This window comes from Giraffa tippelskirchi, chromosome 9 (assembly GCF_054371585.1).
Source record: "Giraffa tippelskirchi isolate mGirTip1 chromosome 9, T2T-mGirTip1v1.2.pri, whole genome shotgun sequence".
Classification (NCBI taxonomy): Eukaryota; Metazoa; Chordata; class Mammalia; order Artiodactyla; family Giraffidae; genus Giraffa; species Giraffa tippelskirchi.
In genome coordinates, this window is record NC_137283.1 from 42,304,136 (window position 1) to 42,322,826 (window position 18,691).

Sequence of the window (18,691 nt, forward strand, 5' to 3'; positions counted from 1 at the left end):
ACTGGACAGCCCGTGTCTGGTCCTACAGGAGCACTGGGTCGTCCATTCCAGCTCAGTCAGATGTGGTTTCCAAGAAGAGTGGGGAATTTGAATTTTTTTAGTTTGAGCTTTCTGGCGGGGGAGGCATGCTGTGTGGCATTCAGGGACCTTAGTTCCCCGACCAAGGATTAAACCTATGCCCCTTGCATTGGGAGTGCAAAGTCTTAACCACTGGACCACCAAGGGAAGTCCCAGCACAGACTTAAAAAAATATATATTGTATATTACCATATGTAAAATAGATGACCAGTGCAAGTTCGATGCATGAAGCAGAGCACTCAAAGCGGGTGCTCTGGGACAACCCAGAGGGTTGGGGTGGGGAGGGAGGGGGGAAGGGGGTTCAGCATAAGGGGGACACATGTGCACGCGGGGCTGATCATGTCGCTACATGGCAAAACCCACCACAGTATTGTAATTATCCTCCAAATAAAATAAATAAATTAATTAAAAAAATATATTGGCATTTACTTAAAAGTTTTCACAAACACAGAGTGGGCCAAGTGAATCTGTGTCTCAGATGGGCCCGGGTGTCTCCAGTCAGCCATCTCTGATGGGGGCCTCAGTTCTCACCCCGTCCCCAACCTCATCAGCCGTGAACGAGGGCCAACGACTCCACTTTTCCAAACTGCAGTTTTCTCATCATGTGAAGTAATGATTAACTTCCTCAGCACCGTTTTGAGACTTAAGTGAGGTAATGCTTATAACTGCTCATCTCAGGATCGGGCCTTCAGTGTGCATTCAGTAACTGATATCTGTTACTATTAGAAGTCATTCCAGCTGGAGCTGGAACCCAAGCACCTTTTTGGGCCCTTCTGTCAAGGAATTGTGACTTTTTCTGACCAAATTGTTTCCTGAGGGCAGGTTGGGTTTTTTTTTTTTCTGATGAAGCATGTGGAACCCCCTCTGAGCATCTGCTTTCATGCCTTAGAAGGTAATTATATAGAATTATGAGCAATTTTAGCCTTACGAGCCATAATTTATAGGTAAGAATGTTGACAGGAAGGAGATTGATTCATATTAGTGACTCCTGATGTTTGATTTATCTCTTGGAGAGAATTATGAGTAAGGGCTATAGGTCACACTGAGGCCTTTGGAATCAACACTGCTAAAGCAGGGTTTTTGAGGTCATGTGTGCAGCCTAACAATTATAAATACAAGTATGGATGTCAAGTTCATGCCCACAGTCGCTGACGTGGGTACTTTGACTGATGAGGACTTAACATGGGAAACTCAGATACTTCGTGTCCGTGATGTGTGCATGTTCTGGGTAAGTGCTATGATGCTAAGGAAAGATTTGCAAGTCCATGAGACTTGATTCAGCTAAGTAAAGACACGTGTAAGGGATCTTTCTTTAGATTAGAAAGTTAATTTCTAATATATGTTCTTGGTCCGGGTAGATCTTGTATTACATTCAAAGTTCAAAACTTTCTGGTCAGCTGCAAACAACTATTTGCATCTCTAATTTAATATGGGGTTTTGTGAAAGAGGAGCCATACCTATAAAACTTAAAAGTGCCTTAGTGTTCCTTCATGGGACTAGATACGTGGCGCTCATGCCAATATCTGTCTCTTGGTCATTATTTTCTTTCTGATTCTTTGGCATTTAATTACAATTTAATTCACAACTCAACTCCTGAGACATCTGAAGGTAGGTTGCATTTTGGCCAAATGTCATTTGGGCATAATTATTTTGTAACCAGAATCCAAAATGTTAGAGTTGCTAATAATTGGATCCAGGCTGTGCAAAAAAACTTAGTTATTGTTTTCCATTGAAAAAGATAGTTTATTTCTCCCACAAGGAAGTTCCTGTTACCGCTCTGTTGACTGGTTACTAGTTCTGATTGAAATAGCTAAGAACCAATTACCAAGTTTTCACCAAAAGTATTAAACTACAGAAATCTTACTTTTCTATTCCTTTGCCATTCAATGTTACAAAGAAAGAAAATGTCTTGCCTTTAAGTCAGAACCAGCTCTCAGATCTTGCCTCCTTTCACATTGGATTTCTTGTTTGTTCTTCAGCCTCTGAGTGGGTAATGCCTGAATAGGTTATAATACATTTTTTTTAATTCATAGACTTTATATTTGCATAATTGTATTTGCAGAAACCCAGAGAATGCCGATTTTGACATTAGAAATGAAAAAAGAGGAAAGAAAAAAACATGACTTACTTTTGTCCATGGATCTTTTCCTAAAGCTGTTTAAAGTCAAAAGTTTCTTTCATTATGTGCTGTGCTGTGCTAAGTTGCTTCAGCTGTGTCCGACTCTTTGGGACCGTATGGACTGTAGCCCGGCAGACTTCTTGTCCATGGGATTCTCCAGGAAAGAATACTGGAGTGGGCTGCTGTGCCTTTCTCCAGGAGATCTTCCTGACCCAGGGATCAAACTTGTGTCTCTCATGTCTCCTGCATTGGCAGGCGAGTTCTTTACCACAAGTGCCACTTGGAAAGCCCCTTCTTTCATTATAGATCTCAATAAATGAAAATATCTGAACTTTATACATATGATGGGATTTTGCCTTCTTCTTTTTTTTTTATTGGGAAGCCGGTCCCAGCCAGGATTTCTGCAGGTTAATACCTCTGACTCAGACCTTATTTTTCAGTCGAGCTTTGTGCTGGAGAGAGAACAGCCAGAGCCTTTTGTGTGAGCCCTCAGAGATGGTGTTGTGTCCTGGTCCTGGGCTGGTCACTGGCAACATTGCAAGCCACCCAGTCGATCACTGTAGCTACAGTTTCCTTGTTTGTCAGTGTGTGTGTTAAACCAGATGTTTCAACATATTTTTTCCCTACTCTAAAGTTCTCCTCTATCTAGAGAACACATGTAGAACACTTTGAGAGTGAATTTTCATCAGAAGTAGAATTTGGTTTTATTAATCATTAACATCTTTTCAAAAGTAGTACTGAAATGTAGAAGTGATTGTTTTTGAAGCAGATGGAGTTTGCAGAAGGGAGTGTGCCTTCTGTCGGAGTCAGGCAAAAAGCGGAACACAGCAGAGTGGAAGGTGGAGTTTCAGAGAGGAGGGGGTGCTTTCAGTGCATGTGTGTTATAAGAAGTTTTAAAAGAATATCATGTGCATGTTAAAAGGCTTGCAAAAGTATCCATTAGATGTTAGCAGTTACTTCTGTGTGGTGGGAGGTTATGGATGACTTTTATGTTTTTCTCATGTTCTTTTGTGACTTTCAAATATCTCGTGAATGTTTTTCATCATAAAAAATGGGAAATGTGTGGTATAGTTTATGGGGGGGTGGTGGGAATGCCACAAACTCACCAAGCTTCTTAGAAAATACCTCTGAATACTTCACCCCCCAAACCCCTGACTTTCAAGAGGGTAATGAGTAGGTTTGAAATCTGATGGAAGACCTTTTGCATCAGATACTAAAGAAACTCTTCAAGCTTAATCACTGAAAAGAAATAGCAATAAAACAGCATAATTCTGATGTCTGTAGTGAAGGCTGGTGGCTCTCCCTGCATGCGTGGCTGAAACAGCCTGCAGCCATCCTCTGAGGTCCCTGCCTGGGTCTGGCTGGATGCTTCTGGCAGCTTCTTTAGGATGGTGCAGACTTTGAAAGTGTACTTAGCAATACCAGGTGGCACAGCTGCTGCACTGGCAGGTGGCAATGAGTCACATCCTCAGACAAAATCAAAGAATCAGTGGTTTTCGTTTTTTCAAGCACCATGGGAATGTTTGGATTCAGTGGGTGTTGTGGGTGTCTTTGATGAGGTAGTGTTGGGAACAAAAGTTTTACCTTTGTCATGCTCGTAACATCCAAGGTGCTCTGCTTATCACTAAATCACTTAGTCCCTTTGGCAGGTCCTAATCGGATTCTTTAACAGCCTGGCTGTGAATGACGCCCCCACAAGTTCACATCCTCCTAAGAGTTCCTCTTTCCCAGTCACCTTGCCCTCTAGGCTTTTTCTGAAAAAGAACAAACCCCAGATTACTTAGTCATTGTTTGGTTTCAGATAACTCTGCAACATTGGAAAATTTTTGAACTAACCTAAGTTATTACTGATTTAGGTAAACTGTCAGAGTAGTAAAAAAGTGAATGCCCAATACAGCAAACTCCAGAGCTTACATAATCCTCCAACCACTTTAACTCAAAAGTGAGGGGGTGATGGTGTTATATATAAACCCCATCGCAGCATCTTACAGTTTTCCAAACAGCTAACCTTTGATGTCATCTGTGGGCTTTGAGGCACACATCTTTAAACAGAGTAGATTTGGCTAACTCCGAGCATGCTCTGTGTAATTTGAGAAGATGAACTTGGAAAAAGAAAGAAACAAATGTTTAAATCTAACTGTCCTCATTCTCCCAACCCTCCAGACTGCACCACTTACTTGAATCCGGTGGGGAAGCATGTGATCGCCGACGCCCAGAACATCACCATCAGTCAGTACGCCTGCCACGACCAAGTGGCTGTCACCATTCTTTGGTCCCCCGGGGCCCTCGGTAAGTGGTCCAAGCGGAGTCTGCTATGGTAGGTGGTACCCAGTACAGAGGTCCTAAGTGCAGTGGCCTCCTGGGGTCAGGCAGGTCTTGACACGAGTGTACCTTAGGTGTGCCTCTGCACAGATGCTACTGTGCGTGCACACACCTTCATGCTGTGCTTCATGGCTCAGCTTTTGTTCCCTTGGCTGTTATTGAGAGAGATGTAGGTTTGTAAAATAATAGGGTGTGAATGATAAATGTCACTGAGGTCTTTGCTTGTGTGTCTCAGCAGGAGTGGGGGGATGAGTGGCCTATCCAAGAATGTAATGGATTCAGGATCCAGCACTTCTGTGGCCACATGGAGATGTACCGGCCTAGCCTTGGCACATTTTGTGAGTTGTCAGGACAACCCCAGTTTTCAGGAGAAATCATGGAATCGACAATTTTTAAATGTTGGAAACGAACTGAATTTATATTTAAATTGTATGGACTGAAAAAAACCCAAACAAACTAAACAGAAAAAAAACAATAAACCTACATTATCTGGCCAGGTTCAGGTTAGGGCTGAATCTACTTGTCCTCTTTAGTTAATTGATGATGCCCAGGATAGGATGGGGTAGTTGAGTGTGGGACATGGAGAGGGCTCATTTGTTCAGATGGGCTTGGGTTTGAACCCAAGATGAGCTACCCAGGTGGCGCTTGTAGTAAAGAATCCACCTGCTACTGCGGGAGATGCAAGAGACACAGGTTCAGTCCCTGGGTCAGGAAGATTCCCCTGGATAAGGAAATGGCAACTCACTCCAATATTCTTGCCTGGAAAAATCCCATGTGAAGAAGAGCCTGGCAGTCTACAGTCCATGGGGTTGCCAAGAGTCAGACATGACTGAGTGTGCACTCACATACATGCACACACACACACAAAACCTTTCAAAAGAAGCATTTAAACCTGTCTGAGCCTCAGCTTCCCCATCTGAAGCATATGACTTTCTCCTCATTTAAGAGTTAGAAACAGAGTGGATTCATGTGTATGTATAACTGATTCACTTTGCTATTCAGCAGAAGCTAATGAAACATTATAAATCAACTATACTCCAAAAAAACTGCAAAAACAAAAAATTGAGTGGAAATGTACAATGGTATAACTACTTTGGAAAACCTTTTGTATTCTCCTAAACAGTTAAATATGCATTACCACATGATCCAGCCATTTGGCTACTATTTACCCAAGAGAAAGGAAAGCATATATCCACACAAACATTCATAGCAACTTTATTTTTAGTTGTCCAAAACTAGAAACATCCTGAATATCCAGTGCATAAACTGATAAACCAGCTGTGGTGCATTCACACAATGGAATGCCACCCAGCAATGAAGTAATGAAATAGTGATATACTTAACAATGTGGATGAATTTCAAAATAGTTTTTCTGAGTGAAATCAGCAAGACAAAAAAAAAGGTGTTGAGCATTGACACATTCAATAAAATACAAACAAAGCTTTCGTGGCAAAAAGCAGGTTCCTAACTGCCTGGGAACAGAAGTGAGAGGGAGTATAAAGAGACATGAGAAAGAATTGGGAGGTGATAGGTAAGTTCTTGGTTTTAATGACAGTTTCATGGGTATACACATAAGTCAAAGTATATGAAAATGTTCTCTGTAAAATGAAACTAATTGCATGCCAATTATGCCTCAATAAACCTGTTAAAAGTAGAAAAAGAATTAAGGACAACACACACACACACACACACACTACATTTCTAAAGAGAGCTCTTAAAAAACAGTAATAGTGTCTGTTGTTACCATCATCAGATCCCGGTCCTCAGGTTTCCTAGAACATTGCCACTTAATCTTAGAATTTTTAAAAAAGTCTGACCGAGGGAAAAGTAAGATAAAGTCTGAATTTCTTAATCTAAATGGGGTAAATCTCAAAGGAACCAGATTCAGAAAAGGTGAGTACAGAGACAGGGAGAATGGATCAGACGTGTGGGCCTGACTCACTTCTCCATGTAAATACCACTGGGTCTGAATGCAGCAGGTTTTCCAAAAATAACATTATCTTAACATTTAAAAGGAAAAACATCCTCTGTGGATAAAAGAGAAGTGGTCATTCCAACATAAGGCTAAAAATGTAAAAATGGTTAAAGGGTTGGCCTGACACATTATAGGCTCCCTCTTTAGAATGAAAGTAAGAGATGTGAGGAGAACTGACATGTGAAACAGTGAGGGCAGAAAGATGAGCTTTTTCTGCATGACAATGTGTGGGTGGGGATGGCTGGATAGATTCTAGCAATTTCTATGAGGTTCTATTAAGGAGACTCCTTGGGAGATAGAAAAACACATGTGTTAAGAGCACTCTGGGTTTGATCCCACCTGGGCCATTTCATCCCTGTGTGACCCTGGGCAAGTCATCTGGTGTCTGTACACCTCTGTTTCCTCATCTATAAAACGGGGACAATACCTTCCTCTTGTGGTTGTGAGAAGGATTCAATCAGTTAAATGACGAGGGGTAAATAAGTCCCTTTATTTTACTGCCCTATAAAATTGTAAACATGATCTAACTATGAGATGTTATAATATTTTGATAAACCTGTTACTATAAGATTTACATTTACTCCCAGACTTGGAATAGTGGTTTTCCAGACAAGTCTTTTTAAACATAAGAACTGGAATCACCCACTCCCACCTCCAACTGATGAATTTGTCTGTAATTGTGAGATGTACAGTCTTACAATCATATCAGTTACCTGGCTTTTGTTTAAACAGTTCTGGTAACACCGCAGGAATTAAATCTTAGTATAAATAATAAGGATTTGTTCAAAAATATTTGGAGGGGAGGAATGGGAGGATTTCAAAAGATAAGTTCCTGTGAGATCTACTGAATAGTTGCTGGTTGGAAACCTTGGATCTGGTCATGTGTGGATCTCTGGCTGTGGATCCGCCAGCCCTCACTCCCGCAGGAAGCTTTGTACTTGAAATACTACAACATGGCAGGATCCGGACTTGTGCCCTCTGTGCTCCGACCTCTTAAGTCGTGAAGCTCTAATTGTAACTCCTTTGCCCTTCCCACCATAAAATATGTGCTCTTCATCAAATAATTACAGGATTGAAGAACCTATTCGAAAGAGAAAAAGATTTCCTTGGCCTTTGCCATCGATAATTTTCCCACCTGCTTAATTGCATCCTGTGTAATTACTCTTGCCCTGGAAAGGAGAAGGGTTGAAAATGTCTCCTTGTCTGGTGTTCCGAAAGAATGCGAAATCGATATCTTGCCAATTGAGGCCTGCTTCGGGGAACTCCAGCTGCAGTTGGACCTCTCCAGTCTCCATGGGATACGAAGCCCCAGCATCGGCTCTTGTGGCCATCAGAGCTTAATCCTTTTGAAAGCAACTAGTTGGAAGTGCAGCAGGGGAAGCTCAGGTGGCGGGAGGCTGGGCCAGTCCCTTTCAGTGGCGCTGTGGGCGTCCCGGGGGCCTCTGAGGGCAGCATCAAGAGTACACACTGGGCAGCTCTTGGGTGTCTGCCTTTCAGGCATGATTAGAGCAAGAATGGCTTTGTAAATCACATAGGCATTCTCCTAAGCTATTTAATCTCCAGCCTAGGACCCCCTTGGGTGCAGACACACACTTTGCTGGGAATTTTCTACGTTACTCAGTGAAACACACCAGCAAATATAGGACTAAAACGGAAAGTATTTGAAACATGGTTCGGGGCAACCGAACCATGCTAGTCAGCACTGGAAATGATCGTCAGCTGAATATACCTTGTTTAATGACATAGAAATTATATATTCCACTGCAGATGTTTATGATCAATTGTGACTTGGGTCTAAATATTTGAACCCTAATGTCATAGAGCAAACGGACGTTCGTGAAATGGCTGGCAGGATTAGAGATGTATTCATTAGTAATTGTAGCACAGAAAGTCACCTGGCCTGTATGAGAGGAATGCAGGGTATGCCTTTTTCCTTTCTGTCAACCCAGATATTCCTGCCTGACTTAGAATGCCGTTTACTCTGTTGTGTAGGGGGAGAGGATGGTGATCTTAGAGGAAGGAAAGTGTGTTCAAAAGTAATAAGGTCCTCTTTTCATATTAATAAAAGCATTCTGCTTTGCTCAGGCATCGAATTCCTAAAAGGATTTCGGGTAATACTGGAGGAGCTGAAGTCAGAGGGACGACAGTGCCAACAACTGATTCTAAAGGACCCGAAGCAGCTCAACAGTAGCTTCAAAAGAGCTGTAAGTCGCATGCAGAAGAATGCACTCCTGAAGACGTGCCATTGTTCTGGGAACTGAATGGTCTATTGAGAGCCTGTGAAACTGCAGCAGGAGGGGCTGCGGAGTCCAACCCGCCTGCCCAGGTGGGCGAGCCTGCTCCACACTCCCAGAGAGCCTCCAGTACCTCTCAGTGGTAGACCCACTTCTCAGGTTACAAGCTGGAGTGGAGCAGCCATCCTGGAAGGTGGCTTTGTGCCCTCAAGAGAGGATGTGGGCTCTTCCCCACGAGCTTGGAGCCTCAGCTTCACTGTCGGAAAAACAGACAGTGTTGCCTTATATTCCTTTTCATTTAGGGGTCCAAACCTAAACTTGGTCTGGAAAAGAAACCTTAGTTCTTCCTGCCCTGCGACATCCCCCCAACCCTAGAACTGTGTCTGGGGTACCATCAGGATGGACGGGAACTCTTGCACGTAGGTAGAGGGGTGGATGATTTCTCCGTGACATCACACTTGTTTTTTGATCCCTTTTAGGGGATAGAATCTCAACCTTTCCTGAATATGAAATTTGAAACGGATTACTTTGTAAAGATCGTCCCTTTTCCTTCCATTAAAAACGAAAGCAATTATCACCCTTTCTTCTTCAGAACCCGCAGTGAGTATGGTCTTTTCTGCCTACTTTCCACGGGGAGACATTTCTCCTGCTTTTAAAGACATTTTGACAGAGATATGTTCAAGAGTACATGAAATACTAGTATGAAACTAGCATGGAGAAGAGAAAAGCATCTAGAAAAGCAATTTTTAAAATTAAGATTTGACCCAAGCTTCCCTGGCGAATCAGTGGTCAAGAATCCGCCTGCCAATGCAGGAGACATGCGTTTGATCCCTGGGCCAGGAAGCTCCTCTGGAGAAGGAAATGACAATGCACACTAGTATTCTTGCCTGAGAAATCCCACAGACAGAGGAACCTGGCAGGCTTCAGTCCATGGGGTCACAAAAGCATCAGATACAATTAAGCAACTAAACAACAACAACTGTTCATCTAACCAGAAACACCCATTCCTGGCTTGTTATAGAGTGGACATGACAATTGACCTTTTTTGAAGGTGCTGCGATACAGTACAGCCATGTAGTAAAATTGTTTAACTTAGGAAGAGGAAAAGAGAGTATAAGTTTAAGGTGAAGGGTAAGCATGAAATGATTCCATTCTGTACCTGTCCTCAGGAGGGTGGCCTCTGTGGGTGGCTGCCTGTCATTTTTTTCAAGATTAGGTCAAGTAGTGTCCCTGAGGTCACCTCATTCTAGGAAGTTTATTTATTTAACATCTCTGTGCCAGACTCCATTCTAAATACTTTCCAAATAGTAATGCAGTTGACCTCCATAACAGCCCTACAAAGGATTTAATCTTACCATCCCCACTTAGCAGAGGTGGAGCCACACAGAGAGAGGTTAAAGGGGCTGCTGGCGGGGCTGGGATTTGAATGCCACAGAGCCTGACTCTGGAGTCCTCACCCTGCAACCAACCACTGGCTGTGCTGGGTTCCCCTCTCTGTCTGCCTCTCCTTTTCCACCTGTTCTGCACACAGTGTGGTGTGTCTTTCATCCGTCCAAATTGCTGCTTTAGAGTTCTTACTCTGCTCTGCAGAGTTCTTACTCTGTTTTCTTCTTTTAACACTGTAGTGGTTTTCTATGCAGAGACGTTCGTTTTCTTAATAAAAACAGGATTCCATAGGGCAGAGACCATGTGCATTTTACAGTATCTCTCAATGCCTTACATGTAACAACCAGATAGAGGATTCAAAGAATGTGTTTATGGAAAGCTTGCCTAAATCAAAACTAGCCTACTTTAATTTTCTTCTTCAGAATCAGAGTCTCTCTGGGGGTGAGGTGGGGCAGGAGGTGCATTTATCACCATTTCAGGGCACCGTGACCTCAGTGCAGCCTTTGATTTTCTTGGCATCATAAGCACATTTTCCAGAGGGTCCTCCTGGGATAGCAGCATGGCATATAGGGCCTCTCTCATGGTGGTTTTTTTTTTTTTTTAATCACATTTAAATCCTGTTTCAAAGCTCCTTGTTTTCAAGCACTGGTGCTACTACTTAGTAGATGCCCAGATGTCATTTTTAGACTCCATCAAAAGGATTTTAAGTTGGAGAGCCAGCAAAAGTTAAAGTAACCTCAAGACAAGTTACCAGGATCACTCCGATGTTCACTTGTGCCTAAACACTCCGCAGTTAGGTAGGGGCTGGCATTATTTCTGTCTACAGCTAAAACAGAGCCCCCCCCATAGGACAGAAGCATGAACACAGTCTCACTGCCCTTGGCCATGGCCTTGAAACTATGTAATACCTGACAAGCTTTTAAAATGTAGGTGACTTCATGTTGTTTCCAATTATGTGGCATAAAATGAACTGCATTAATGTCTTTATATGGTACAATTCAAATTTTCACAAGATACAACTGGGCTGTACTGAAAAGCATTGTTCAATCGATGCAGTTGCTGTGTTTTACGTTCTTCAGCAACGTTCAGTGCCGAATATTTGTATTGTATTGAATTGTTAGAAGAAGAAGATGTCAGACTGTCCTAAAACTAAAAACATGTATCTTTCTTAATAGCGTGTGACCTGCTATTGCAGCCGGACAACCTGGCTTGTAAACCCTGTAAGTATAGCTGTCCTTGGAATTCCCAGGTGGCACAGTGGTAAAGAATCTGCCTGCCAGTGCAGGAAATGTAACAGAAGTGGGTTCGATCCCTGGGTTGGGAAGATCCCCTCGAGGAGGAAATGGCAACTCACTCCAGTATTCTTGCTGGGATAATCCCATGGACAGAGGAGGCTAGCGGACTACAGGCCCTTTGGTTGCAAAGAGTTGGGCATGACAGAGTGACTGAGCATGCGTGTAGCTGTCCTTGTCCAGTCCCAAGTGGTGTCAGGGTGCCTGCAGGGTGCTCACTCTGGTCCTTCCTCCCCCTAGTCTGGAAGCCTCGGAACCTCAACATCACTCAGCACGGTTCAGACATGCAGGTGTCTTTCGACCACGCGCCCCACACCTTTGGCTTCCGTTTCTTCTATCTTCATTACAAGCTCAAGCATGAAGGACCCTTCAAGCGAAAAACCTGTAAACAGGTAAGCCGCTGGGTATGCGTAAAGAAACCACTGCATGTTTTAAAGTGACCCCAGAGCCTCTGGAATTTGGATGGTTCAGTGTCAACATTAGCCTCTGTGGACTCTGCTATTCCAGAATGTTATCACTGAGTTCATCTCAGGATCATCCTGAGTCACCCCTCACTCCCTAATTATCTAATTATCTCTACCCTAGCTGGCCCAGTGCTGATGTAGCCAGTGAAGTTTTACCAAAGGAACAGAAACAATGACGTAGTTGTCAGTTCTTTTGTATTTCAAACCTGAATCAGGTGCCACTGTGTGCCGGTCAGCAAGCTCTGTGGTCATTGAGTGTTTACAGCTCAATGAAACCGAGGCTGCTGTTATCCTCCCTTTAGAGATGTGGAACCTGAGGCCCACGAAGGTCACCTGGCCTGCTGCTTAAGGCCTCACAGCTAATCTGGGAGCCAAGTCACTAGCATGTCAGTGGCTCGTAATTTATACAGAGGCCAAGGTTAACTTGAAATTCAGTAACCAAGTTCTTAAACTTGAGATAGGCAGAGGGAGTGGGTGGTATTTCATGGAAGTTCACGAGACTGCTCAATGACCCCACAAGAACACCAAGAGAGGTTTTTGGTCCTGGTGGCAGAAACCAGCGCCCTCCTAGATGTGTGTGCCGAGTTTGGTTTTCCTGCTCGCTCTCACCTCTTGTCATTGACTCAAGTCAAAATTATGGCAAATAAAATATGCACAAACAGGGGAGGGTAATTTTTTTCCCCATTCTGTATTAAGTAAAAGGTATTCTAACTAGCTTCTTTGTCTTCAAATAAAAAAACTGCTGCTCTAGGCACTACCAGCCGAGCATAGACTGTGACAGGGGTTGCAGGCTCTCCTGGGCCTTTTATCAGAGTGAAGTTCAGATAACCTGGCAGATAAGCACAGTTGCTTTCTAATTGTCATCTTCTGAAAACATAATTGAAACTGGTGGGAAGTCTCTTTCATTCAGTTCCAAAACAAAAGAGGGGTCCTGCTGACCTTTATCTAAGAAGAAAATTTTAGAGTGTTACTTGTTTCTTTGCAGGAGCTAAATACAGAGACAACCAGCTGCCTTCTTCAAAATGTGTCTCCTGGTGATTACATAATTGAGGTACACACAACTCAAGAAAGCCCTATTATTTTCATTAAAAAAATTTTTTTTTTTGGTGTACCATGTGGCTTGCAGGATCTTAGTTCCCAACCGGGGACTGAAGCCAGAGCCTTGTCAATTAAAGCACCGAGTCCTAATCACTGGACCACCAGGGAATTCCTGTTTTTTTAAAAAGTTTTATTGAAGTATAGTTGATTTACAATGTTATATTAATTTCTGCTCTATAGAAAAGTGATTCAGTTATACATGCACATATATATATATTTTCCTATTTCATGTTCTTTTCCATTATTATTTGTCAGGATATTGGATATAGTTCCCTGTGCTATACAATAGGGCCTTACTATTCACCTATCCTCTGTATACTCGTTTGCTTGGAAAGGCAGAGATGTACCTGACTGTTACTGTCTAATCTCAGCTTGAAAATGGTCACCGACAGCAGCAGCTCTGCCCTCCTCTTGCCCCAATGACCACAGATGGAAAAATGAATGCAATCTGTTGAGATGCTATCACTTAAAAAATAATACAGCATCCTCTGCTTTGCAGCTGGTCGATGACAGTAATACGACAAGAAAAGTGATGCATTATGCCTTAAAACCAGGTGAGATTTTGTGTGTTTGTTTGAAATGTTGCCTCTGGACTACAGAGTGGACCAAGGTATTTGATACTTTCTGTACTTCATGGTTTAGGAAAAGAAAACACTTGAGTTCCTCACTCTTATGATGTTCCATCAAATCTGACTTTCCTTCCACCCTAATGTTGATGCCTGGAAGATCAAAGCCAGTGTGCTACATGTGTCACTGGGACTAAATAAATAGTTAATTGTCTTCAGAAGCAAAGTGGTGGGAGGGGAGGTTTCCTTAGGCAGATTCTCACTCAGAGGTATTCAGTGGTCTCCGCAGATTCTAGCTGTTGAATTGTATTCTACAGCCTTTTAAAGTGAATCCTTTTATAATCACCAAATCATTACTAGAGATTCAGTTACTAGAGGTGGTCAGGGAGTCTTGGAACCTGTTATGTAGCTTATTTTTAAAAAGAAAAAAAAATGTTTCTCTTTGAACCTGTTCCACCGCTGACATCTGAAAGCCTTCCCTTTGAAACTTCCCAGTGCATTCCCCATGGGCTGGGCCCATCAGAGCCGTGGCCATCACGGTGCCATTGGTCGTCATATCGGCATTTGCGACTCTCTTCACGGTGATGTGCCGCAAGAAGCAACAAGGTATTTGTGTGGTGTGTCGTCCCCCCCTCAACCCGAGTTGGCAGGACTGGGGCCAACAGAGGGAGACCCGGAGCGCTTGGTCCCTCCAGGCAGGTGACTGGGAAGCCACACAACTCCTGTAGTCAGTTCCCTGGCTGCTGTAGTTCCCAGAATTAAAATACTTGACTTTTAACCTCAGGAGCCACTAAAAGGACAGGTGTACTTCCCTTCTCAAACTCAGGATGATAAATTCAAGAGCATATAGGAAGTCCAAAGGGGTGAGTAAGGGAAGAGGTAGGGCTTTATCACTTACAAAAGTCTGATGCCAGGAGAGAAACTTGTGGGAAACTTGGAAATGTATCTTAGTCTGAGCGGTGGTTACACAGGTATATGCTTAGATAAAAATTTCCCGAGATGTACTCTTAAGATTTATGTACTTTACCTTTGTAAGTTGTACAAAAAAACTCCCCCAAACCTCAATAAAAGTTTTAAAGAACGTCAGCTCTGCTGAAGCTTCATTGGTCAGGTAGCTGCACTCAGTTGCAAAAGCTGGTTCGAGACACTGCTGACCAGAGCGGAGGGTGAGGGTGGGTGGGTGGTCCCTGCAGTGTTTTTGGCTTAACCAAGGTCAGTTTCTGGTGAAGAACAAATTTTGGCCATTTTTGGCTCCACTGGAGAAATCAGCTGTCCCATTCCCAGCAGTGACCCAAGGGGCTGGTAGAGTTAGGGAGCTGGGAATACTCCAGGTGACATGGCGACTGTTACTTCTTGAAGACAGCATTACGTCTCGAATCATAGGGAACAAGTCAGAGCGTTGCTCATGGGCACCAACCTTATCTTCTTGTCCACTTTAGAAAATATATATTCACACTTAGATGAAGAGAGTTCGGAGTCCTCCACGTACACCGCAGCGCTCCCCAGGGAGAGGCTCCGGCCGCGGCCCAAGGTCTTCCTCTGCTATTCCAGTAAAGATGGCCAGAATCACATGAACGTTGTCCAGTGCTTTGCCTACTTCCTTCAGGACTTCTGTGGCTGTGAGGTGAGAAATCTAAAGTCTCTTCTTTTATCCTGGGCAGGATGTGTGCTAATAAACTCTTAGCTTCCAACCTAGGGGTTAGCCATGTCTTCTTTGAGTCTGTCATAGCCATCATTGGCACTAAATGTTTGCTGACACCTAGTTCTAACCCCGACACACTCCTGCTCAAAAGCCTTGAGTGGCATCCACCTGGCAGGAAGTTTTTTAAACTTTAAAAAGACTTGCTGGGTGTATGGATGGTGGAGATGGCAGCGTGCAGTGAGGGTGGTGGGAGGAGGTCATCATGGCATTGGAGGGTCAAAGAGAAAATGGTAAGTAAAGAAGTGGGTTTACACAATTCTTTGGGGGAGCTTTGCTAATAAGGGAAAACATGTTAAGTGCTCAAATGGTCTACTCTGGTTTCTTGCCTATTCTTTTGAGTTAAGCTATTAACATGTAGCTTTTATATAATGTCAGTGTTCATTTTAGAGTGAAGTTTGAAGTTCTCATGGAAAACACACTGTTTCTTACAGATGCAAGAACTGTACAATAATTTTATTGTTGTTGTTTAGTTGCTAAATTGTGTCTGACTGTGCGACCCCATAGACTGCCAGGCTCCTCTCTCCATGGGATTTCACAGGCAAGAATACCGGAATGTTTTGTCGTTTCCTTCTCCAAGGGATCTTCCTGACCTAGGGATTGAATCTGCGAATCTGTGTTTCTCCCATTGCAGGCAGATTCTTTTACTGTGGAGGCACCCTTGGAAGTTACTTGTGCTTTGAAATTGAGGGCTCAGTGAGTTTCTTAGACTCTCTCCATGTGGTGAGGCTGCCCCCTAGTGTCAGTAAAGCATATTTACAAGGCTGACAGGGTTTCCTAATGTATGAAGGTTCCAGAGGTGGGCTCATCAGCCTGAAAGACCAGCAAGTGGCACACAGTCTTCAAATACTTTGTGAGTGACTAGCCTGGGGAGAAGTGGGCTAGTGTAACAGAAATATGGGTGTAATAGAAAATTTGGAAACTAGAAAAATTTCAAAATGAATGGTAATCTTAACTTGGAGAAGAGGAATCATAGTTAAAGTTGCTGTATTTCCTCCCAGTCTTTTTCTGCATAGATGAACTCATACATACAGATTTGCGTTTTGGATGGATTGGAATTATTTTTTCTGTCTCTTCACTCAGTGACTTTTATACTATTAGTAGTTCTATGTAAACTGAAGTTTTAAGTAGACACTTGGTTCATATTAACGATTCACCATAATTGAGTTTTTTCCAAATTGTTAAACATCTTTAGTTCCAGTGTGCCTCATTTATATTGATTTCCCAAAGATAGATACCTGGAAATGGAATTGCAAGGTCAGGCAGGAACATTTTTTTAAGTGGTTAGTCAGTTAGCTTTCAGAATGTATAATGTTAGCAAGAATTAAGGAAAGTGTAAGACAACTTGGGATTATTTTCAGCAAGTAGGTAGATGTTGGGGGCTTTCCTCCCTTTGGTAATACCTTAGAGCAAAAAAGGAAGTCAAAGTCATTTCAGAACCCTCTTCCCCATAGGAGACTGTGGCTGCCACATTTGGGCATAGGCATTGGGAATTAATTTCTGAACTACAAAAGCCAAAAGACTTTGCAGCAGAATCAGATGAAGATGGTCTGAGAAAGTGAAGCCCTCTGAGGGGCCACACATGTCTTATGGTCTTACTTTTCCGGTGCTCCACTCCTAACTCCCTCCCAGACCTCCCCTTGGGTTAAAGGCCTGGTAGGGATGTGGTCCTGTTGGTTGCTTAGAAGTCATGGTGAGACATGGCAGTCTCTACAAGTGAGTGAGCCAGAATGGCGGTGTTACTGCGGCTCATCACCCTTCTCTCCATGCACCAATCACCTGGTAAAGAGCAGGCTGACCTCAGGGCTGTGAGAGTGGCCAGGGAGGCCCTCTTTGTCACTCATACTGTCTGTCGTTGAGTCAGCTGGCAGCATGAGTGGGCGACTCTGGCATCCAGACCTGAACTCCATTTCCCAGCCCACATTGAGATCCCTCACCCACACCCTTCTGTTACCACCTTCCAGTTCTCTCTTCAAGATCTGCCGCCATCCAGGTGGCCTCACTCAGCAAGTAGCTGCTCCCTCATTTCCTGTTTTCCATGCTCACCATCACACTCTAAGTTCACTGAAGGCCTCACATGCAATGTGTGACTTAGGCAAGTTGTCAGATACTCTGTACTCTATCTTCACTTGTAGGGTAGGAGTGGTAATGATCCCACAGTATGCTAAAATGAGGACATGATGCAGAGGGCCTGGTGCTTGGTGGTCGGTCACCCATGGAATGTTAGCTGTTCCTTGAAGCTGGGCGGCCTGGAGCCTGCACATAGCAGAGATTTGGGGTAGATGATGAGCCCTTCTTGTAACATTGACCATCTTGTCACTTGACTCTCCAAGCTGTACAGGTGAGAGAGGTTACCTGTTCTCTTTCCAGGTGGCTCTGGACTTGTGGGAAGACTTCAGCCTCTGCAGGGAAGGGCAGAGAGAATGGGTCATCCAGAAGATCCATGAGTCCCAGTTCATTATCGTGGTGTGTTCCAAAGGCATGAAATACTTCGTGGACAAGAAGAACTACAAGCACAAAGGAGGCGGCCGAGGCTCAGGGAAAGGGGAGCTCTTCCTGGTGGCGGTATCTGCCATTGCCGAGAAGCTCCGCCAGGCCAAGCAGAGCTCATCCGCGGCACTCAGCAAGTTCATCACTGTCTACTTCGATTATTCCTGCGAAGGAGACGTTCCCGGCGTCCTGGACCTGAGCACCAAGTACAAACTCATGGACCATCTTCCCCAGCTCTGCTCCCACCTGCACTCCCAGGACCGCAGTCCGCAAGAGCTGGGGCTGCAGCCGGGACGGGTTAGCCGAAGGAACTACTTCCGGAGCAAGTCGGGCCGCTCCCTGTACGTCGCCATTTGCAACATGCACCAGTTTATCGATGAGGAGCCTGACTGGTTTGAGAAGCAGTTCGCTCCCTTCCATCCGCCTCCTCTCCGCTACCGGGAGCCGGTCTTGGAGAAGTTTGACTCGGGCTTGGTTTTAAACGAAGTCCTCTGCAAGCCAGGGCCCGAGAATGAATTTGGCCTCAAGGCCGAGTCGGCGGGCCCTGGGACACCGGCCGACCTGCACCCTGAGGGCCCGCAGTTCGGGCCTGACGAAGACGTGGAGGCGGGACCCGTTGTCGCGGGTGCCGGTGCCGTCCTGCGGCCCCTGCCGTGCGCGGGGAAAGCTGCTGGGCCCTCGGACATGCCGCGGGACTCGGGCATCTACGACTCGTCCGTGCCCTCGTCCGAGCTGTCCCTCCCCCTGATGGAAGGGCTCTCCGCGGACCAGACAGAGACGTCTTCGCTGACGGAGAGCGTGTCGTCCTCCTCAGGCCTGGGTGAGGAGCGGGGAGCCCGGAAGCTGGTGGTTTGGTGGGTTGGGTTCCAGATTCAGGCCACAGCCTTGCTCTAGGATCCCAGAATCCAGGAGAAGCTTTTTGCTAATTTTGCTGCAATTTTATTTGTCAGTAGGATGTTATGAGAAGT

The 18,691-nt window shown here is 44.3% G+C and overlaps 1 protein-coding gene across 3 annotated transcripts in view; it reads left to right on the forward strand.

Moving 5' to 3' along the window:
• Window positions 1–18,691, forward strand: part of IL17RD (interleukin 17 receptor D) — a 65,841-nt gene that overhangs the window by 40,506 nt on the left and 6,644 nt on the right. For all 3 annotated transcript variants that reach the window (XM_081524816.1, XM_081524817.1, XM_081524815.1), the window contains 10 exons: window positions 4,361–4,486; window positions 8,580–8,698; window positions 9,208–9,328; window positions 11,290–11,334; window positions 11,647–11,798; window positions 12,856–12,921; window positions 13,468–13,522; window positions 14,030–14,140; window positions 14,974–15,158; window positions 17,604–18,543. In XM_081524816.1, coding sequence (XP_081380942.1) covers window positions 4,361–4,486; window positions 8,580–8,698; window positions 9,208–9,328; window positions 11,290–11,334; window positions 11,647–11,798; window positions 12,856–12,921; window positions 13,468–13,522; window positions 14,030–14,140; window positions 14,974–15,158; window positions 17,604–18,543 — 1,920 coding nt within the window. The remainder of the gene's footprint in view (window positions 1–4,360; window positions 4,487–8,579; window positions 8,699–9,207; window positions 9,329–11,289; window positions 11,335–11,646; window positions 11,799–12,855; window positions 12,922–13,467; window positions 13,523–14,029; window positions 14,141–14,973; window positions 15,159–17,603; window positions 18,544–18,691) is intronic.